This window comes from Ranitomeya imitator, chromosome 2, assembly GCF_032444005.1.
Source record: "Ranitomeya imitator isolate aRanImi1 chromosome 2, aRanImi1.pri, whole genome shotgun sequence".
NCBI classification, from domain to species: Eukaryota; Metazoa; Chordata; class Amphibia; order Anura; family Dendrobatidae; genus Ranitomeya; species Ranitomeya imitator.
Genome location: NC_091283.1, coordinates 76,602,723 through 76,626,043, shown reverse-complemented (window position 1 = coordinate 76,626,043; position 23,321 = coordinate 76,602,723). Strand labels below are relative to the sequence as shown.

The following is a 23,321-nucleotide window of genomic DNA, read 5'->3' as shown; positions in this document are numbered from 1 at the left end:
GTAGACACTGCGGTATTACTGGTCATGGCCTCTAATTGCTGCAGTGGTGTGTATACCAGTCTGTAGGCACTGCGGTATTACTGGTCATGGCCTCTAATTGCTGCAGTGCTGTGTATACCAGTCTGTAGGCACTGCGGTATTACTGGTCATGGCCTCTAATTGCTGCAGTGCTGTGTATACCAGTCTGTAGGCACTGCGGTATTACTGCTCATGGCCTTTAATTGCTGCACAGTGCTGTGTATACCAGTCTGTAGACACTGCGGTATTACTGGTCATGGCCTCTAATTGCTGCACAGTGCTGTGTATACCAGTCTGTAGACACTGCGGTATTACTGGTCATGGCCTCTAATTGCTGCACAGTGCTGAGTATACCAGTCTGTAGACACTGCGGTATTACTGGTCATGGCCTCTAATTGCTGCACAGTGCTGAGTATACCAGTCTGTAGACACTGCGGTATTACTGCTCATGGCCTCTAATTGCTGCAGTGCTGTGTATACCAGTCTGTAGACACTGTGGTATTACTGGTCATGGCCTCTAATTGCTGCACAGTGCTGAGTATACCAGTCTGTAGGCACTGCGGTATTACTGGTCATAGCCTCTAATTGCTGCAGTGCTGTGTATACCAGTCTGTAGGCACTGCGGTATTACTGGTCATGGCCTCTAATTGCTGCAGTGCTGTGTATACCAGTCTGTAGGCACTGCGGTATTACTGCTCATGGCCTTTAATTGCTGCACAGTGCTGTGTATACCAGTCTGTAGACACTGCGGTATTACTGGTCATGGCCTCTAATTGCTGCACAGTGCTGTGTATACCAGTCTGTAGACACTGCGGTATTACTGGTCATGGCCTCTAATTGCTGCACAGTGCTGTGTATACCAGTCTGTAGACACTGCGGTATTACTGGTCATGGCCTCTAATTGCTGCACAGTGCTGAGTATACCAGTCTGTAGACACTGCGGTATTACTGGTCATGGCCTCTAATTGCTGCACAGTGCTGAGTATACCAGTCTGTAGACACTGCGGTATTACTGCTCATGGCCTCTAATTGCTGCAGTGCTGTGTATACCAGTCTGTAGGCACTGCGGTATTACTGGTCATGGCCTCTAATTGCTGCACAGTGCTGAGTATACCAGTCTGTAGACACTGCGGTATTACTGGTCATGGCCTCTAATTGCTGCAGTGCTGTGTATACCAGTCTGTAGACACTGCGGTATTACTGGTCATGGCCTCTAATTGCTGCACAGTGCTGTGTATACCAGTCTGTAGGCACTGCGGTATTACTGGTCATGGCCTCTAATTGCTGCACAGTGCTGTGTATACTAGTCTGTAGACACTGCGGTATTACTGCTCATGGCCTCTAATTGCTGCACAGTGCTGAGTATACCAGTCTGTAGACACTGCGGTATTACTGGTCATGGCCTCTAATTGCTGCACAGTGCTGAGTATACCAGTCTGTAGACACTGCGGTATTACTGGTCATGGCCTCTAATTGCTGCACAGTGCTGTGTATACCAGTCTGTAGGCACTGCGGTATTACTGGTCATGGCCTCTAATTGCTGCACAGTGCTGAGTATACCAGTCTGTAGACACTGCGGTATTACTGGTCATGGCCTCTAATTGCTGCACAGTGCTGTGTATACCAGTCTGTAGACACTGCGGTATTACTGGTCATGGCCTCTAATTGCTGCACAGTGCTGTGTATACCAGTCTGTAGACACTGCGGTATTACTGGTCATAGCCTCTAATTGCTGCACAGTGCTGTGTATACCAGTCTGTAGGCACTGTGGTATTACTGGTCATGGCCTCTCATTGCTGCACAGTGCTGAGTATACCAGTCTGTAGACACTGCGGTATTACTGCTCATGGCCTCTTACTGACATAGGACATACCCTCAGTATTAGAATTTATAACTGTTATTTGCTTCCTGTGATCTTTTTTTACTTTTGTAAATGTTCTTTTATGAAAATGTCATCAGGAGGCAGCGACACAGTGGGACGCCGCTTAGAATTACGTATGAATTGCTCATTCTTGTGTTTTGATGCTTCATTATGATCAGCTACGTTTTGTTGGTTTGACCTTTAGGCGTCCTGGGCTACAAGAGAAGCTCTTCCCTCAGTAGACTGACTAGTAAAACGTCACCCGCACATCTAGAGGGCATGAAAAAGGACGAAAACACAGGTGTCTGTTCCCTCTGCTTTTATATGCTGTAGTGTATGATGCCATAGCTCCAAGCCGCGATACACAATGTATCGGATACGTCTGACCATAGAGCAATGGCTCATTTCAGTGCGCATTCACACTTGATTTTTTTTTGCTGTAAATGTGTTTTCTCTAGTAACCCCCCACGACAGCACACCTGGAGGATGTTACCCCTTTCCTAATAGGGACAGGAAATGACAAGAGGTTAAATAACCCCTCCCTCATCCTCCCCTTCAGTGTTCTTTCCTGTCCCTACTAGGGATGAAGAGGTCATTCCAGGTGCACTGTGCCGGCAGTGGTCACCGGGGGGAATAGAATAATCTAGCCGGGCAGCTGGGATCAGACTTACGTCCATTCCCCGTCGCTGCTCCCGTCTCCTCCGACTCGGGACTTCTTTCGCCACCATTCCGCACCTGCGGGTAAGGTCTGGGGCGTTCTTCGGCTGGAGGCCTCTCTGAGCTCTCCAGCCCTTCTCCTCCTCCGCGCGCGCGTGAGTACTTCCGGTCTGAAGCCGGCGGCCGGATATGACGTCAGACGCCGGCCGGCTTCTCTGAACAGGAAGTTCCTTGTGTGTTCCAGTCGGAACGCTAGGCAGACAGCATGGAATACGTCGGCGTTCTCCCCCCCCACGTACTTCCGGACACCGGAGGAGGAGGTCCTCATCCAGGAGGACAGGTGCTGCGGTCCGGTCGCCTATATATTCAGGCCCTGGACAGGAAGACATCGCAGGTAGGACCACTGTGTGGTGAAGACTATGGAGATGTCTGCTTCCTCGCGCTCTGCACCTGCAGAACACAGCACCATCCCGGCCCCAGTGAGTAGTCTGGCCCCGGGTGTCCAGTCCCTGATGTGGGTTGTAGTCTTATGATTCCTTCTCCCCTTCCTTTTTAGGGGGACAAGGAACCCACATCAGGAAGCAAAACAAAAACTACCCGCAAATGCGCAGTTTGTATGAAGAAGCTGTCCTCTTCATATAAGAAATCATTGTGTAAAGAATGCACAGACAAAATTATCAGGGAGGAACAGCCGTCCCTGATAGAGGAGATTAAAACCTTAATCCAGCAGGAGATTAAAACATCTCTGGCCACTCTTTACCAGCCTACACCATCTCCTAGTGCCCCTCCTGAGGCTAAAGGCCCCGTCACACATAGCGAGATCACTGCTGAGTCACAAGTTTTGTGACGCAACAGCGATCTCAGTAGCGATCTCGCTATGTGTGACACGTAGCAGCGATCAGGCCCCTGCTGTGAGATCGCTGGTCGTGTCGGAATGGCCTGGGCCATTTTTTGATCGTTGAGGTCCCGCTGACATCGCTGAATCGGCGTGTGTGATGCCGATTCAGCGATGTCTTAGCTGGTAACCAGGGTAAACATCGGGTTACTAAGCGCAGGACCGCGCTTAGTAACCCGATGTTTACCCTGGTTACCATCGTTAAAGTAAAAAAAACAAACGCTACATACTTACCTACCGCTGTCTGTCCCCGGCGCTGGGCTTCTCTGCTCTGGCTGTGAGCACAGCGGCCGGAAAGCAGAGCGGTGACGTCACCGCTGTGCTCTGCTTTCCGGCCGCTGTGCTCACAGCCAGAGCAGAGAAGCCCAGCGCCGGGGACAGACAGCGGTAGGTAAGTATGTAGCGTTTGTTTTTTTTTTACTTTAACGATGGTAACCAGGGTACACATCGGGTTACTAAGCGCGGCCCTGCGCTTAGTAACCCGATGTTTACCCTGGTTACCCGGGGACTTCGGCATCGTTGAAGACAGTTTCAACGATGCCGAAGTCTTTCCCCTGATCGTTGGTCGCTGGAGAGCTGTCTGTGTGACAGCTCTCCAGCGACCAAACAGCGACCCGGATCGTTGTCGGTATCGCTGCAGCGTCGCTAAAATGTGACGGTACCTTAAGAAAAGGAAACTTAATCCACAGGAGGAAGAGCAGGAGGACTCTCAGGGAGAGACGTCAGACGAACCCCCAGAGGAGGGTGAATTGTCCCTGGACTCTGAGACCGTCCAGCAAGAGAGATACTACTTCTCTTCATCTGATATAGAAGAACTCCTCACGGCTGTAAGGAAAACTATGGAGATTGAGGAAGAGAAGGCGGCCCAGTCAGTACAAGAAGAGATGTTTGGGGGACTTCGTTCTAGGAAGCGTCAGGTGTTTCCTATTCACTAGAATATCCGGGATTTAGTTCTGGAGGAGTGGGAATCCCCAGAAAAGAAGCTGACTACTCCAGCGGAAATCAAAGACCGATTTCCTGTAGATGCCGAGACAGTGTCATGCTGGTCAGAAGTTCCAAAAGTGGACGTCCAGATTGCCGAGTGGCCAAAAAGACCACGCTACCATTCGAGGATGCCTCCCAACTGAGAGACCCTCTGGAACGTAAAATGGATGGACTACTAAGAAAGTCGTGGGAAACATCAGCGTCCTTACTGAACATCAATTCAGTATCCACTTGCGTGGCTAGATCGATGCATCGCTGGCTGGGACAGCTAGAGGAGCACTTGTCCTCAGGTACTCTGAGAGAAGATATTCTGGCCTCCTTGCCTATCTTCCAGAAAGCAACAGGCTTTTTAGCAGATGCTTCCGCAGAATCCGTGAGAGTGACGGCGAGATCATCTGCACTGTCAAACTCAGTAAGGCGTGCACTTTGGCTAAGATCCTGGTCTGGTGATATGACTTCCAAGATGAGGCTGTGTTCTATTCCTTTCAAAGGAAAGTATATGTTTGGACCAGCCTTGGATGATCTTTTGGAGAAGGCTTCAGACAAGAAAAAGACCTTACCAGAACCTAGAAACCCTAGGAAAAGACCCTTCCGCGCTCAGCAAGAGCATACTCCTCAATACAGAGGAAAGGGTAAGACAGGTCGCTGGAGTTATCCAAAAGGAGGGAAAGACAGGAATCTTTTTCTTTCCCAACCCCAAAACCAGAGAAAGCAATGACGCCGTCATAGTGGGGGGTCGAATTTCGAACTTCCTCCTAGTCTGGCAAGAGATTGGTGTGGATCAGTGGACCTTAAGATTGGTCAAAGAGGGGATGAAAATAGAGTTTACATCATATCCCCAAAAAAGAATGAAAACGACAACGTTATCAACACCGAAGCTGCAGTCCACTCTGATAACTGGGATAGAAGATCTCTTATTCAGCAATGTGATCTCCATAGTCCCAGAAGACGAAAGAAACAAAGGTCATTATTCCAGCCTATTTCTGATAAGAAAACCAAACGGAACCCATCGGATGATAATCCATTTAAAACCTCTGAATCAATATGTAACCTACAGAAGATTCAGAATGGAGTCCGTGAGATCGACAGTACCCTTAATAGGGCAAGACTTCGTCATGGCAACCATCGACTTACAGGACGCATATTATCACGTCCCAGTCCATCCGACCTATCGAAAATTTCTAAGGTTTGCGGTCACCAGAGGAGAGGCTATAGACCACTTCCAGTTCAATGTCCTCCCATTCGGACTTTCGTCAGCTCCAAGGATCTTCACAAAGGTCATGGCCTACATCAGAAGTCGGCAGATATGCATAATCCCATACCTCGACGACCTCTTGGTAGTGGCTCCCACGGTTCCAGTTCTACAGGAACATCTTCAAACAACAGTCCAGATCCTGTCATCCCTGGGATGGGTGGTAAACCCCAAAAAATCGGATATGGTTCCGTCCACAACGAAGATCTTTTTAGGGGTCTTATTAGATTCCCACAACCAAACATCTTTCTTGCCCGAACAAAAGCGTTCCCTGCTTACATCAAAGATAAGACTGTTGCCGGACAAGAAGAGAGTATCTCTAAGATGGGCCATGTCGGTTCTAGGAACCATGACATCTTGCATCCAGATGGTGGCATGGGCACAAGCCCACACCAGGATACTTCAGACCCATATTCTATCAAGCTGGGACGGATCCCCAGGTTCTCTAGACAAAAAGATCCGGATACCACCACATGTAAAGTCTTCATTGACATGGTGGCTACAAAAAGAGAACTTAATAAGAGGAGTTCCCTGGTTGCAGGTCCCAGCAGTGACCATAACAGTAGATGCCAGCGGAAAAGGTTGGGGAGCTTCGGTAGACCAACACATATTCCAGGGATTCTAGTCAACCGAAATAGCACAGCAATCCTCAAATTTCAAAGAGCTAAAAGCAGTAGAAGAAGTTCTCAAAGCGGCAGTAACTCTTGTACAAAATTCCCACATAAAAATATACTCAGACAACAGTTGCCCACCTTCGCCATCAGGGAAGTACAAGACACGAAGATCTAAAAAGAATATCAGCGAGAATATTTTCGTGGGCCGAAGAACATGTTCTCTCCATATCCGCCCTACATATAAAAGGAGAGATAAACGTACAAGCCAACTTCCTGAGCAGAACAGAGGTCCATCCTGGAGAATGGAGCCTAAACCCAGAAGTCTTTCAGATACTGGTCAAAAGATGGGGACAACCAGAAGTGGACTTGTTCGCGAACAGTCAGAACGCAAAGGTAGACCAGTTCTTCTCGCTAGATCCGATGAACCCGGGGTTAGCTGTGGACGCGTTGGTCCAGCCATGGACATTCTCACTAGCATATGCTTTCCCGCCATTGCCAATCCTACCAAGAGTCCTGAAGAAGATAAGGGCAGAAAAACTCAAGGTGATCTTAGTGGCTCCACTTTGGCCCAAAAGAGGTTGGTTCGGGGCCCTCATCAGCCTAAAAATAGATGGACCAATAGCACTTCCACCAGTCAAAGACCTTCTCTACCAGGGGCCAATACTCCATCCAGATCCCGAGAGGTTACACCTAAATGCCTGGCTTCTGAATTCTCAATTCTGAGAACCAGAGGGCTGTCAAAGAGACTAATTAAAACACTACAAAAAAGCCGTAAAACAGTCACTAATTCTATCTACCAAAAAATCTGGAAGACTTTTATCACATGGTGTGCTCCTGAACAACCTAACCCAGACAGACCGAACCTAGCCAGGATCCTGGATTTCCTACAAGATGGGCTGGAAAAGGGTCTCAGACCCAGCACCCTCAAGGTACAAGTGGCAGCCTTAAGCTCTTATTTTGACCAGTCTTTAGCTGACCATAGATGGGTGAGAAGATTCATGACGGCAGCATCCCGCATATCTCCAAGACCCATAAATATAGTTCCATCCTGAGACTTGAATATAGTCCTGAAAGGACTTACACTGCCACCGTTTGAGCCCTTGTCATCCATAAGTATGGATAGACTTGCCTGGAAGACCACCTTCCTGGTGGCTATAACAACAGCCAGAAGAGTTGGTGAACTACAAGCCCTGTCAATCAATGAGCCCTACATGAAGATTCTTCAGGACAGGCTTATCCTGCGATTAGACCCATCCTTTCTCCCAAAGGTCGTCTCTGATTTCCACAAATCGCAGGAGATAATTCTTCCGTCGTTCTATCAAGAACCAAAGAATGAGGAAGAGGAACATTTCCATACTTTGGATGTTCGAAGAATGGTACTCTATTATCTTCATGCATCAGAGAAGATTAGAAAAGATCAGAATCTGTTTATTCATCTTCTCGGCCAGAATAAGGGAAAGAAGACTTCCAGATCCACAATTGCAAATTGGATCAAAAGAGCAATCCTGGAGGCTTATCAAATTCAAGGCCTTCCACCACCAGAAAAGCTCACAGCCCATTCTACTAGAGCAACAGCTGTCTCCTGGGCCGAGAAAGCCAGTGCTTCCATCGAGCAAATATGCAGAGCGGCTACGTGGTCCTCGGTCCATACGTTCTCCAAACATTACAGGCTTGACCTGATGTCAAAAGAAGACTTGGCCTTCGGAGAAAAAGTCCTTAGTGCTGTAGTCCCTCCCTAAAAATTACTCTTGGGTACTGCTCCAGGTGTGCTGTCGTGGGGGGTTACTAGAGAAAATAGAATTATTCTTACCGTTAATTCGGTTTCTAGTAACCCACCACTACAGCAGGAGTAATCCCTCCATTTTGCTTAATATACGTTCTGAAAAGAATAAATATCATTTGAAGCATTCATTCTCCTGTGGTCCTTTATAATAACACTGAAGGGGAGGATGAGGGAGGGGTTATTTAACCTCTTGTCATTTCCTGTCCCTATTAGGAAAGGGGTAACATCCTCCAGGTGAGCTGTCGTGGTGGGTTACTAGAAACCGAATTAACGGTAAGAATAATTCTATTTTTTAGTTAAACATTATTATATTTTTACACTAAAGTCAATGGATGACCGATGAAAACTGATCTCAGCTTCTTCAGGCAATTTACAGACGATCTGTCAACAGATTTCATTACACAATTAGTAGTTGAGCACTTAACTTGAAAATCCATGTTACAAAGCTTGTATAAACCTCATATAAAAAATTGCATTTTAAAAATCCAAATTTAGAGTGAGCGCGCTCCTGAGTTCAAGTGTGTTCAGTCTCCAATCACCCTGCTTGACTATCAGCTGCAGCATGTACTGAGCAATGTGAGACCTCAGCAGGGAGGAGAGATACTGAGGAGCTGTCATTCAGGCAACTGAGCTCACTTTTAAAAAGGGTTGAACAGCCATTCTGACAATATCAGTAAATACACCAGCCTCCTCAAGTGTAAGCGAGTTATGTGACAAGTTTATAGAGTTTATATTGGGAAATCTGGTGACAGATCTGTACTATGTAGGTTACAGAGCAAAAAAAATGCAAATGTGAACCCAGCTACATACGGTACTTCTATTTGATAGGTGCTACAGCTTCTGCAGTACATTTTTTCTGCTTCATTGTACATGATCAAAGCCACATAGGGTTGTTTAGGCCAACCCTCCTGCCCAATCCGGCTAGGAGAGGCACAGCTTTGGGGGCACAGGTGCTGAGGCAGGTTCTGCTGCCACCATGCATGTATCATGCACAGGTTTCAATAATTAGTACTGTTCCCAATTATTCCATAGTACGAAGTATTAGTCTTTTTTTTTTTTTTTTTTTTTTTTTTTTTTACATCGAGATACAGAGCGCTTCACTGACAGATTTAAAGCCTGGGCGTTGTTTTAATTATTTCATAAATCAATAATACATAGGATACTAAGCAACTTTGTAATATATTTTCTCAGAGAAATCAGTTTCCTTCTTCTGGACTGACCTTTCACTCTCACTTCACAGTAAATTCTGTATTCCGGGAAGACAGACTTTCCCATTACTGAGATAAGAGGTTTTATAATTTGGAAGAGACAGACATTCTGGTGCAAGTTCTCCTGAAGTTACAGTTCTCCATAGAAATGTATGAGCTGTCCTCTCCTATCTCAATAATCAGAATATCGGTGTTTACTCTAGACTCATTTTACCTGTGAATGAAAGATTAATCCGGGAGGATAAGGAAACAGATCTTCCTAATAAGATATACTGCAAAGTTTATTATTCTCACCTTTACTATTGATTTATGGGGGGAGGGGAATTAAAAGGACATTTATTCTTTAAATGATGACATGCTGACTACTGGCAGCCACCACTAGAGGGAGCCAAGGAGTGTCTTGCATACAATATACCTCCAGCTCCCTCTAGTGGTGACCGCAGGAAGATACCATGTTATCTATCATATCAATGTCTGTAAAGGAGATATTTTCCTATATCTTTAATTAACACTGTATGACAATAACATAAAGCATTGTAGTTAGTAACATGAAATTGTGTGTACACGGGCTGTAACCCAACTAAACAAACCGGGCCAGATTTTGGCAACGCTATAAACGCCAATGTCTGTGCTGCATATATAGAGTAATGATCAGGTCCCAGCCCTCCTGCTGCTGCGCCTTGTTATGCCTGGAACTAATCCTTTGTCTTTGTTTCCTGGCCAGGATGCTAACCCGTTATTGTTCCTAATGTGCAGTCGTGTCGTGAGCCTCTTCTCGTCCTCCTTATCTAACAGTCCACTTTATAAAATTTCTCTTTTAGCCATATCCTGACCGGATTGCTGTCTGATGTCCGTCCGTCTTAATATTTTCTTTTTCCTAAATGCATGTATAATGTCCCCCTTACAGGTATTACTACTGACCATGCTACTAAATAACGTCATGTAATGCAGTGATCATTGAAAAGTCTTGCCTTGACCTGTCTTTGCCTTACATTAACATTCTGCTTGAATCCTGCCTGTGTGGGCGATGTGCCATGCTGTTCTCTACTCACATCTTATCCAATTCTTGTTGGTGCTTTTTGCTTATGATTCGGCTTCTGCACTTGGTTTTTCTTTATTGCACTGTATCTAGTCATAACAACACACATTTCATTTATCCATTTAGCTCATCGCCCCCCGAGCAGTCCCCTGGACAGTAGTTTAATCAGTCGTCTCCTCGCCCCCACTCAGTCTTCCCTAGCTAGGAGTAAGAGTGCTGCCACATTGTCAGCCGATGGAAAAGAATTGCCAGGTAACCCTGAGTGCTACAGGTCGCACGTGAATCCGTACGGTGGAGTGCTCGACATTATGCAATTACTGCGTCAGTTTGGAAAGCTTTTGTGATACAATGTATAGCATCATGGAGAATTGACCCCAGACCCTAGAAAGATTTGTAAAGTATCCTTTTACATGAAGCTATATAGCACAGTCTAATGTAGATGCTATCCGTGTCTTTAAAGGGGTTGTCTAAGATTTAGAAGAAAAGTCCTGCTCCACCAGGCCTACTCACAGGTTGTGCCTGGAATTGCAACACAGGCCTAGTAAGGCCTAACGGTGTTTGGCGTTATGTCCGCCACAATCACTTAGTGTCCCGTATATATACGTCATGGTGGTCCCACAGTGTGCTGCTTCTGTAACCGTGAGATGAGCTGCCGGGACCACACTGATGTACACAGCTAGACTCATGCTCTGACTGTAAGGCTGTGTGCACACGGCGTGTTTTTTTTTCTGCACGGAATCACTATTTCTTTTTCGCTTCATTGGGGGACAAGGGTAACCATGGGTGTATGCTGCTGTCGCTAGGAGGCTGACACTATGCAAAAAATAGGAATCTAGCTCCTCCCCGGCAGTATACACCCTCCGACAGGAACCAGGCAGCTCAGTTTTTGCTTAGTGTCTGTAGGAGGTGGACCTGGATCTAATACCAGATCCACTTTCTTTCCTTTACAGGGTTTTGTGCATTTATTAATCTTTTTCTTTTTCAGATCTCTTTGGGTAACAGGGTGCAGTTTTTTCACCCTGTTTTCCCTAAATTATGTGGCCGAGAGAGCAATGTGGTATCTCCTGCATCGCACCCTCTCGGACCCGCTGGGCAGGACTTCACCCCTGTCACCCCTATGGGTGTTCAGGGTGAACGTTTTGGTGCAGTCCTTGCTCGTTTCCCCTACTCATCCCTTTCCTCGGAGTGGGCTGAGAGGAAGACGGTGGTGACCTTCCCCCTTTTTTAAAGGGTTGACGTCGTCTTCTGCGCCGTGGAATGGCGTGGGAAGGAGGATCCCCCTCTTCCAGGATCCTGCCTACCCTCCAAGGGCTCCTGACGTGATCCTCAGCTACAGGGACGGCCCTCCAATCAGGTAGAAGAATTTCCTCCCCTCTGCAAGCCTGCCCGCCAGCCGCAGCATCCCCCCGTCTGCAGCACTGCGCCGCCAGTACCTTTTACCCTCAGACCGTCATTTATTTAAATTTTGTGCCTGTTTACCGCAGCGCGCGCTTTTTCTCTGCCTCTCTCCTTGACAAACGTCGTTCCAATAAGCCACGCCCCCTTCTCGGCTTTCCCAGTCCTGCTCTCTTCAGCGCTGGGCACACCTCCTCCGGAGCCCAGCGCTGGCATTGGACGCGTTCGGGCGGGCCACGCCCCCTTTCAGCACAACCTATCAGGCCGTCTGTTTTGCTTACGGGCGGCCACGCCCCCTTTTTTCCTGCGTGCTCTATACACGCGCCTGTTTACAGCAGCCCACGCTTTTCAGGTGGCATATCTCCGTCTCGTGGCCAAGAGGACCTCTTCTAAGCAGGGACACGGGTTCCTGCACTGCCGCTGCGCCTGGTGTCTGGTAGGCTTTGCTATTCTCCTCCCCCGGCCTGTACTTCCCTAAGCAGCATCACCTGCTGGCAACCTGCTTCAGGTATCATTCACTCTCTACCTATGCCCAACCCTGCAGGGGCCCCCGGCTGTATCCCCACGGTGACTCACTACACTTGTGCCCGCTGTAAGAAAAGTGGGCTTCAGGCCATCCGTCTCCTTTCTGTCTGTCCTGCAGTCCTTCTATCATGTCTGTCCCTTAGGAAGCCCCTAATGCTCGGGATGAGTGCACTCCCCCGGAGTGGGCTATTGCCATGTCTGTCAGTCTCTGGCTTGACTAAAGTGTCCCAGTCCCTGGTTCAAGTCCTGGAACGTATTCCGCTTCTAACTACCGCCACCAGTGCCACGAACGCCTCACACGGCGATTTGCTCGCAACTGACCAAGACTCTCATGGGGCAGACTTGAGAAAAGATCCAGGAAGAGGTCGCTGTCTAGATCCTCATCCAGTTCACCGGATCCCACAGAGTCAGCCGGAATACCCCTCTCTACCCGTTCCCCCTCCTCGCAGGCGGACGTCGGGTCAGATGTAGCGTCTCAGTTGGAGTCTGACTGAGAGGCAGATCAGACCTCCGGAACGCAGGATATGGTTGATAACCTTATTTCGGCTATTATTCAAACATTTGAGCTTAAGGAGGAAGAGACTACTTCTCAGGTCTCAGGACATCTCCGTTTCGTTCAAACGGATAAACGGTCCCTCTAGCGTTTTTCCCAATCACAAAGAGTTTGACAACACTACATCTAGACACTGGGAACATCCCGGAAAGCGCTTTCCGGGAAGGAAACGACTGGACATTTAATATCTTTTTGATTCAGACCTTGTCAGCAAATGGTCCAATTTACCTAAAGTAGATCCGCCTGTGTCTAGATTATCCTCGCAGACTGTGTTGTCCATCCCTGACGCGGCATCTCTAAAGGACCCCACGGACAGGCAAATTGAGACTTTACCCAATTCAGCATTTGAAGCTTCTGGTGCCTCTCTCTGCCCCAATTAAGCCTCCTCTTGGGTGGCGAAAGCCGTATCAGCCTGGGCAAAGATCCTGCGTAGAGGCATTGTAGCTTCGGCTCCTGCAGAGGAGCTAGCGGATTTAGCGGATCAGATTGCCCACGCAGGAAAATCTCTTAAATGCCTCCCTAGATTCGGCTGCTTGCTCCGCAAGGGCTAACAGCAACATCATTGCCATTATCGAATTCTTTGGCTGAAGGTTTGGAACGCAGACCCCGCTTCTAAAAAATCTCTCACTTTTCTGCCTTTCCAGGGCTCCAGGCTCTTTGGCACACAGCTGGACCAATTGATCTCTGACGCCACTGGTGGTAAGAGTACTTCTCTACCTCAATCTAAGCCTAGGCGTCCCTTCAATAGGAAGGGACCCCAGTCCTTTCACCCCTTTCGGTCCTTCACCTCCTCTGGTGGTGCATCTCAACAGGACCAGTCTGCCACCCAAGGGGAACGTAAGAAACCTTCCTTCAGGACTACCCCTCACTGGAGAGCTAAAAGCCACTCCTCTAAACCCTCTGGATCTCACGGCCATAGATTTTTTTCAAAATGACGGGTCACCCCCACCTGGAAATCTTTCCAGGGTGGGAGGCAGGCTTGTTCTGATCAGAGGCTTGGTTATCGGTGGTCGACGATGCCTGGGTCAGGGAGATCGTCACTTCGGGCTACAAAATAGAATTTTCTTTGCCCCAGGAAGACGTTTCTTCCTCTCTCGTCCACCCAAACGGCCCTCCCATGTCCCAGGGCTTCTCCCGTCCTTCGCTTCACTCCTCGCCTCAGGGGTAATTGTCCCAGTTCCTTACCGCGAGCGGTTTTCGGATTTTTACTGGAATCTGTTCGTAGTTCCAAAGAAAGACTGCTCTCTCCACCCGATCTTGGACCTCAAGCAGTTGAACCGTCACCTCTGGATTCGGCACTTCAAGATGGAGTCTCTGCGCTCGGTGATCGCTTCCGGGAGAATTTCTATGCTCTGTGGACATCCAGGATGCGTACCTACACATTCCTGTTTTTGTACAGCCAGCATCAGAGGTTCCTTCGTTTCGCGATCCAAGAGCAACATTATCAATTCACAACTCTCCCATTCGGCCTGGCGTCCGCCCAAAGGGTCTTCACGAAGGTAATGGCGGCGGTCATGGACATCCTTCGATCGAAGGGGATTATAAGAATCCCCTATCTCGACGATCTCCTGGTAAAGGGTCCGTCTCGCCCGGACTGCGCCCAGAGTCTCCAGACACGCTAGTCCATCTAGGTTGGATAATCAACAAGCAGAATTACACCTTGATTCCAACACAACGCCTAGAATTTCTGGGCATGGAATTCGACACCATTCAAGCCCAGGTCTTCCTCCAAAAGGAGAAGTTCATGTCTCTTCGGCAGGGCATCAAAGCTCTGAAGCGCTCTGCCCCTCTACGGCTCGGCATGAGGGTTCTAGGGAAGATGGTAGCTTCTATGAAAGCAGAACCTTATGCTCAATTTCACTCTCGCCCTCTCCAGCTGGCCCTTCTGTCTGCTTGGGACTGGAGCCCACTTTCCTTAAATCGCCCAGTTCGTCTCCCTCTCAATGTGAGACAATCTCTCACTTGGTGGACGCTGTCTACCTCCATTCTTCGAGGGAGGTCATTTCTCCCCTTCCACTGGCAGGTCATCAACACCGACACTAGTCTACAGGGGTGGGGTGCGGTCTTTCTCCATCTCACAGCCACTGCAATGTTCGAGACACTTCTCCCGATCAATCTCTTGGAGATCAGGGCAATCTTCCTGGCCCTTCTCCGCTGGCAGTCCCTCCTCATGGGAAAACCGGTCCGCATTCAGTCAGACAACGCCACAGCCGTGGCTTTACATAAACCACCAGGGAGGGACTCGCAGCCAGCAGGTCATGAGGGAGGTGTCAAAGATTCTACGGTGGGTGGAAAACCACGTTCCCTCCATATCGGCCGTCCACATCCCAGGGGTGGACAATTGGGAAGCCAACTTCTTCAGCCGTTAGGGGCTCGTGTCGGGCGAGTGGGCTCTTCTCCCTGCCGTTTTCGACCAAATTTGTCAAAGGTGGGGCGTTCCGGATGTCGACATAATGGCCTCCTGAACAAGCCACAAGGTTCCCCATTACGTCTCAAGGTCTCGGGATCCAATAGCCGTCGGCTGCGATTTCGTGGGCCCAATTTCAGATTCCTTATCTGTTTCCGCCTCTTCCCTTGATTCCAAGGGTCGTAAAAAAGATAGTCAGAGGGGGTCCCTGTTCTCTTAGTAGCTCCAGATTGGCCTCGGAGGGTATGCGGAGCTAGTGAACATGCTATCGAACGTTCCCTGGAGACTCCCAGACCGTCTGGATCCTCTATCGCAAGGACACCTCTTCCACCCGAATTTTCGGTCTCTTAATTTAATGCTATGGCCGTTGAGGCCGCGGTCCTGAGGGACGCAGGCTTTTCCCACTGCGTCATACAAACCATGATAAAGGCTAGGAAACCGGCATCTTCGCGTATCTACCTTAGATGTTGGAAGGCCTTTTCCGCTGGTGCGAATGTAACAGTTTGTTCCCTATGGTCTTTCCCCTTCCTTCAGTGCTTGGTTTCCGCCAAGCGGGTCTCGATTCCGGCCTTTCCCTAAAATACCTTGAAGGGTCATCCTCTTTCAAAGAGACCTGGCCTCCCTTCCTCAGGCGAGGACCTTCCTTCAAGGTGTCGCTCATATAGTGCCTCCTTACCATCCTCCGGTTGAGCCTTGGGATCTCAACCTTGTACTCGGCACCCTCCAGAGTGCGCCTTTTGAACCTATTCAGGACATTTCCCTTTCTCTTCTTTACTGGAAAGTGGCCTTCTTGGTCGCTATCACCTCAGTTAGGAGAGTTTCCGAGCTGGCGGCGTTGTCCTGCCGTTCTCCCTTCCTGATTCTACACCAGGATAAAGTGGTCCTGCGGGGCCGGTTCCTTCCTTTCTACCAAAGGTAGTTTCGGCTTTTCACATCAATGAGGACATCGTCCTTCCTTCCTTGTGCCCTTCCCCGGTTCATCCCTTGGAGAAATCTTTCCACAAGCTTGATTTGGTCAGGGCTATCCGAGTCTATCTTTCCAGAACTGCTTCTTTTCGCCAGTCTGATCCTCTATTTGTCGTCTCGGAAGGGGCTCCCTGCCTCTAAATCCACAATTGCTCGTTGGATCCGTTCGGCAGTTCTGGAGGCATATCGTGTCCATGACAAACATCCTCCCCCGGGGATGAGGGCTCACTCTACCTGGGCTGTGGGAGCTTCCTGGGCAGTTCGCCACCAAGCTTCGGCCTCGCAGGTTTGCAAGGCCGCAACGTGGTCGTCCATTCACACTTTCGTAAAGTTCTACAAGGTGCACACTCAGGCTTCTGCGGACGCAGGGCTGGGTAGGAAGATTCTGCAGGCAGCGGTTGCTCACCGGCCGACCTGAGTCTCCTTCTCTCTGCATATTATCCCCACCCTTGGGACTGCTTTTGGACGTTCCATGGTTACCTGTGTCCCCCAATGAAGCGAAAAAGAAAGAGGGATTTTTGGTTCTTACCATAAAATCTTTCTTGGGGGTAACAGCACCTTCCCTTTATGTTGTACCGTGTTGGCCAACGTGCCGTTGTTTTGGGTTGGTACATAGGTTGAGTTTGTTTATACTTTTTCCTACTACTGCTTTTGCACCAACTGAGTTGCCTGGTGCCTGTCGGAGGGTGTATACTGCTGCGTTTAAATCTGCATCATGTCAATTCTTTGTGCGTTTTTGTCCCATTGAATGCACAGGAGAGAAAAAACACACCAAAAAGGCTGCTGATTTTCCAAGAGATGCAGAAACCTTGCAGAAATTTCTGCAAGCTGATACTCGACGTGTGCACATACCCTTAGGTTCAGTGTTCACACCTATCTCAGTAGTTCAATTCCTTATTTGCAGTAGTTGGTAGTGACGGCGCCGCATGAAGAGTTTGACAGAGGCAGAACGCTCCATCTGTCAGCCCATCGTCCACCCTTCTGGCAGAACCAGAATGTAATCGGCTTTCTGGGAGCTGACCGAATGAGGCAATGCGCTTATTAGGTTACCTATCAGATCATAGAATCACATGTTCTTGTGCCTTTATGGGTCTGATAAAAAAAAAAGCAATTTATTTTCATTCTTTTTAAATTAAAAAAATAAATGGCTTTCCCAGTTAAAAATGGTTTAAGCAGGAAGAAGACAAACATTTAAAGACACATTTTGGTATGGAGGCATCTGTAATGACCTTTTAAAACTTTATCATGGTGAACAAAAAAAACCAATGCGGTTGTCCAGGCTGAAATGAAAATACTGCAGAGTCGTGACAGTGTGCAAGAATTATAAAAGAGTAGTGAGAGAAGCCGGATAAGACTAGTCAGCATGAGACCGCGGCTACGCAAATCGCATACATGCGGTCACGTCGCTGCCCACCCACACTGGGAATATAGGGGATCCTGACAGTGTGCACATCACACACTGCCATGATTCATCAGTTACACAGTGCAGCACCGACAACCTCTTTAATAAAAATTAGATAAGAAATGATATGCACCTTAAAATGGTGCCACTGACGAATACAACTTGTCCTGCAAAACACAAGCCCTCATACAGCTTTGTCTGCAAGAAAAACTAAAAATATTATGTTTCCTGGGATGTGATGATAAAAAAAATAATAATGAAGGAAATAGATGTTTGGTCAATAAGGCCACGTCTTTAAGCGGTTCAAGAGAATGGGCCTAAGCTGTAGTCACAGGCACCACACAAGGACAAGAGTGGTGCTGGTTTGGGGAGAAAACACCTTTTTTCTAATCTAAGACAACGCCCGTTACACCACTAGCATTTATATATAAGGTATATTGGCAATATAACAGATCATCCGATGCCTTTATTTTCCCAGTAGCCGCTCTAGTAACAAAGACTGATGTGTAACATGACATGATAGATGTGTGCCTTATAGTGATGGCGTTGTGCCACCTACCTCTTATGTGCCTCATTACCATTGTTCTCATTTAGAATAGGAGTCATTTCTGACAATGTCGTTCTAAAAACACTGGCGATGGATAATTGCCCTTAAGAGGAGTCACTCCAATGACGTATTGTCCGCCCATGTAATCTGTAGGGGGCTTTCTTCCTGGTGCTATGGCTTCTGTTCACTATGTATGGGGTGGTGGAGTCTGAGTGATCTGCTGCACTGCGCACTACCACCGGTGGCTTCCCTGCTGGGTCTAACACACAATCTCTCTCTCTCTTTCCCCTTCTCCTCTGTTCTGCTCTGCACTTGGCTCTCTGTTTTGTCCTGTCCAATTCTTAACTTTATAGAATCTCACCTCTGTCCTCGTTCAGCTTCAGCCACTACCACCAGTACCCCACCCTCCGTCTCTAAAGGTCCCATGCGCAGCCGCAGCATCGACAGAGGGAAGACCCCTAGCACGGCAGCGTCCACGTCCTCAGAAGCTAGCCAGGTAGGCCTTTTTTGCTTTTAATGATACCTCCTGTGCTCTTCAGATAAAGCTGGCAATGTTATGATGTATAGGTAATAGATATGAAGGTTACTGCTGCTGATATTGGAAGTGCTCCATCTCCAATATTAGCTCTATTGTTAGATTAAGATCAGCAATCACCCCCTGTGCGGCTTTAGTAATCTTCATAAAGGGGGTTGACACATAAGAAATGTTTCTGATGTACCCAACATGATTGCTGGTAAGCTACCGAAGCGCAAAAAATAAAAGGAATACTTGTTTTATGTGGGCAACCCCTAAAGAGTTAAGGAGAAGCTAAACTTTCATATCTTTCAATTATATGCTGCATTGAACGTTTTAAATTAAAGGAGTTGTCCTACTACTGCTCGGGCTCCCCCTTCTCAATCCGCATGTTTTCCCACCCAGTATAATAACACTAGTACTCGCTGCCGTTCCAGCGGTGTCTGCACTCCCTCTCCCGGGGATCCCAGCACATTATGTCACGCAAGCCCTGCGCCCACAATTAGCGATGGCTTCGCTCTCCGTGCCATCAGACATCAAGAGGACGTGAGCATGGCAGCCGCTGATCGGCTGTTCCCAGTGCTGGATGTTGCTGATACTGCGCAGTTGTGGAGCTGCAAAGCACATCTGCCCCTCATTGATTGGAAGAGGAGGCGGATATGCAGCACCCGCTGAGGCCACTGTACAGGTGACTGCGCTGTGAAGCTCCGCAACTGAGCAGATCCAGCCAGCAACTGGAACAGCTTATCGGCGGGGCTGCCGGGTATCCCACCCTCGCGGAACAGAAACTGATGGCCTGTTCTACAGGGCCAGCAATGTTAATGTCCAGTACTACTCTTTACTTTCCACTCTGGATATAATCTAAAGTAAAAGAAACAAAAATGTACTTTTTTAAAATGGGACAATACTAGCTGTAGGATTTTATCATGAAGGTTTGCTCCCTAATCTGGTCTTGCACAGTAACTAGCGGTCATCCAAATGTCCTTTAGGCCAATAGTTATCCCTCCTGACCTCTCCATACACATATATGCTTGTTTTGTGATTGTAAGCTCTCAGAATGGCAGTGGTATGGAAGTAGAGGAAGCTGCTGCCAGCCATCTCTGGAGGCGGTTTAAGATGATTGGGCATGTTGAAATTAATCTGCCTAATCTTCCTCTTCCCCAACCCTTGTCATTGGGGAAAGTTGGAGTACCTCCATACCCTCCTGATGATCTGTTTGGCACAGCGGACATTCCTCTTGTGTGTATGCCCACATGTAGTTCCTGCTCTTACAATGTAAATTGCATAGACGGTTTCATAGATTTGCTGGTGTTTCCATGGAATTTTAAGCATATTTCATTGAGCGTTTTGAGGGCCTCACACAGCAGGGTTTAGGCTTCATCAGGCTCTTGGTAACTCCTGTATGATCATTAATGCTGACGTGTGTGCTTGGACCGCTGTCCGCCATTCCAGCAGTGCCCTGATATTGCGCCCACATCAGTGTGGGATGTCAATCACACTGATTGAGGGCACTGCTGGAATGGCGGACAGCGTCCTGGACTAGTCCGAGCACACGCTCTTCAGCATTAAACATCGGTTGTAAACTTACTGGAGCGATTCAGGATCTTTTAAATAGTTGTTAGAATGCCGGCAAATGGCTCCTAATGCTTTCGAGAGGTAACACCTCTATCTGGTCCCCTTTAAGGGTGTTTGTGGCCTATATTCAGAATAGTTTTAGAATTTTCACTCCTGTGTTTTTATACAATGCGTGTAATACATTAATATGCTATTCAGAAGTCGGGTATTGAGAAGCCTTCAGCACCATCTGCGGGGAAACGGCCGCCATCTCCCACTGTGACATCTAGAAGACGATCTCCGTCACCAGCTGGTGTAACAAAGCGCGCGCCTTCGCCAACACTTGAGAAGTAAGTCTCCAGACTCTTCTGACACTCTACATCTGCAGTTACGTTTTCTGTGATCGGGAATTTGTAATTTGCCGCAGAGGATTAAAATGTCAATATTCCTGTATGCCAGAACTGAAGCCTACAAATTGTAACTTGTGTTGAGTATATAGTTAGTATTGTACCTCGCTACTTCTTTCTCTGACATTTTAGAAGGAACGGTAGCTCGTTGACTCAAAGAAACCGTCCACCATCTCCGAACTTAGCGAAGCAGAGACCACCTTCACCGACTACAACACAAAAACCAGCTCCAATCCAGCGTCCCTCACTTACACCGTCTGTCTTAAGCACTACCAAAAAGACTGCCGAGCCAGAAACTAAGCCAAAGGAGAAAGCCACAGATGTGACCAGCTCAGAGCCCAAAACCGAGGCGACAAGTTCAAAGACCAAAGATGGTAATTTTTGCGCTTGTGTTGTAGTAATTGAACCTTTCTCCCTTGATACATTAAGGCCATGTTCACACAGTGCGTTTTTTTCTGCGGAACCGCAGCGTTTTTGCCGCTGCGGTTCCGCAGCTGTTTTTCATGCAGGGTACAGTACAATGTACCCTATGGAAAACAGGAACCACTGTGCACATGATGCAGGAATCGGGAAAAAAAGCTGCGCTGAATAGCCGCGGTAAAAAAGAAGTACCATGTCACTTCTTTTTTCGGAGCCGCAGCGGTTCTGCACCCATAGACCTCCATTGTGAGGTCAAACCCGCAGTAAAACCCGCAGATCAAAAATATATCTGCGGGTTTTATTGCGGTTTGTGGTGCCGAACCGCTGCAGCAGGAAGTGCGGGGAAGCGGGCGGGAGTGTGCGTGGGCGGAGTGTGGCTGCCCCGATCCCATCACCCCATGCTCCGATGCCCCCCCCTCCTCCGATCAACCCCCCTCCGTGCTCCGATGCCCCCCCCCCGTGCCCTAATCTCCCCCCCTTATACTTACCCGGCCTCCTGGTGTCCGTCCGGCCGTCTTCTCCCTGGGCGCCGCCATCTTGCAAAATGGCGGGCGCATGCGCAGTGCGCCCGCCGAATCTGCCAGCAGATTCGTTCCAAAGTGCATTTTGATCACTGAGAAAGGTTATATCTCGGTGATCAAAATAAAAAAAATAGTAAATGACACCCCCCCCCCCCCCCTTTGTCACCCCCATAGGTAGGGACAATAAAAAAATTAAGAATTTTTTTTTTTTTTTTTTTCACTAAGGTTAGAATAGGGTTAGGGTATTTTCAGCCATTTTAACCCTAAGAAACTTCCTAGAAAACACACAGACTCTGCATAGAAAACTGCATAAAAAAAGCATCAAAAAACGCACCAAAAAAAGGACCTGCGTTTTCTGCAAAGAGCTGCGGTTTCAGTCCTGAAAAAAAAAAGGAGGGAAATCAGGAACGTGTGAACATACCCTAAAAAGGATTTCCACAGAGCATCATGGGGATCGCCAGACTCTTTGAAGAATGTTATGCATTGATGGTTATGGTGTCTCTATGCATTGTTAGACAGGTTTTCCATGCAAGAGGCTGGAGAACTGCCAGTTTATGACGTGATTGCAGGTAAACTCTTTCCATAGAACCATCAGTGTCGCAGTTTCTGTGATCATGAAACTGCATCGTTACAGAAGGTGCATTGCACAGTTTATGCAAATGAAGGATAAGCCTATTGTTAAATCTCAGGTAACCTCATTAGCAGCTTACACATAGGTGAGCCGCAGACGGCGTCCTGGTCTCATTTGATCCTGCCAAGTCGACTTACTTGGATGTGCAGCACTCTGTACACTATCTCTTATTCCATGCACATCAATCCAAAGTGATACTGGTTATTGAGGCATTTTAATTTCATACTATAAGTGGAAACCAAAGAACTGCAATACGATGGAGGAAGATTAAACAGGAATAGGCAGAAAAGAGACTGCGGCAAAACGCTTGTCTCTACGGCTAGATGCACCCGATGGTTGTGGTCTACTGAAGGTCATTTTATATTAGCTTTAGTGCATTTAAAGAACCACTCTTAAAAATAAATAAAATAATTCCCTAAACCTTTCTATAATTATGCCTGTAGTGTAGTTGGCTTATAATAATTACCAGTTTCTGGCTCGCTCTGATCCTTTCCTGAGTCACTTGACTCGCACAGGGACTGTTGTTTGGGGCGGTTGTACTTCCATCAGTGTAATCCTACAGAGGATCCATACTTTTACATTGATAAAGTAACTTTTAGTTCACACACACACCCCCATGTGATGCGGCTAGTCTAATATGAACTCATGTAGCCCAGAAGAGGACCGGGGAAGTCGGCAATCATCTACACTGCATTACAGACATATTTAGAAAGGTTTAGGGGATAACTCTTTTGTTGGGAGTGCTATTTTTTAAATTTTTGTAGCCAGTTTTACAGAGCACGTAAAATAGTTGGGAGCATAACTTGGTTGATGTAATTTACACTACTTAGTTACCAATAAAGATAAGCGAATATTTCAATGTTCGGTTCGGATTACGATCGCCGAATATTTGCAATATTCGCCGACTAATTTGTCAAATATTTGCCGAACGTTACCAAACGCAATTCAGGTCACTGGGAGGCAAAAACAAATGCATGCACAACACCTTATAATGGCCCCAAATGCTGCCAAAACACATCAAATGAGGGACAGACACCAGGAGAGTGGCCTCAATTAACCCACAGTACAAATTGTAGCATGGCACCGCAGCAATCATTCAGGCATGAGGTATCCGAGTCTGGAACAGCATTTTCAGTTTTCAATTGAACATTACAGTAAGATGAGGTGG

At 47.7% G+C, this 23,321-nt stretch overlaps 1 protein-coding gene across 11 annotated transcripts in view; it reads left to right on the top strand.

Annotated features, from left to right (window-relative positions):
- MAP7D3 (MAP7 domain containing 3) overlaps positions 1-23,321 on the top strand; it is a 120,947-nt gene that overhangs the window by 57,023 nt on the left and 40,603 nt on the right. For 3 of the 11 annotated variants that reach the window (XM_069746997.1, XM_069746989.1, XM_069746986.1), the window contains 5 exons: positions 2,085-2,180; positions 10,438-10,563; positions 18,460-18,602; positions 20,394-20,524; positions 20,714-20,955. In XM_069746997.1, the coding sequence (XP_069603098.1) occupies positions 2,085-2,180; positions 10,438-10,563; positions 18,460-18,602; positions 20,394-20,524; positions 20,714-20,955 (738 nt within the window). The remainder of the gene's footprint in view (positions 1-2,084; positions 2,181-10,437; positions 10,564-18,459; positions 18,603-20,393; positions 20,525-20,713; positions 20,956-23,321) is intronic. The other 8 variants (XM_069746993.1, XM_069746991.1, XM_069746992.1 and 5 more) reach the window with 5 other exon arrangements.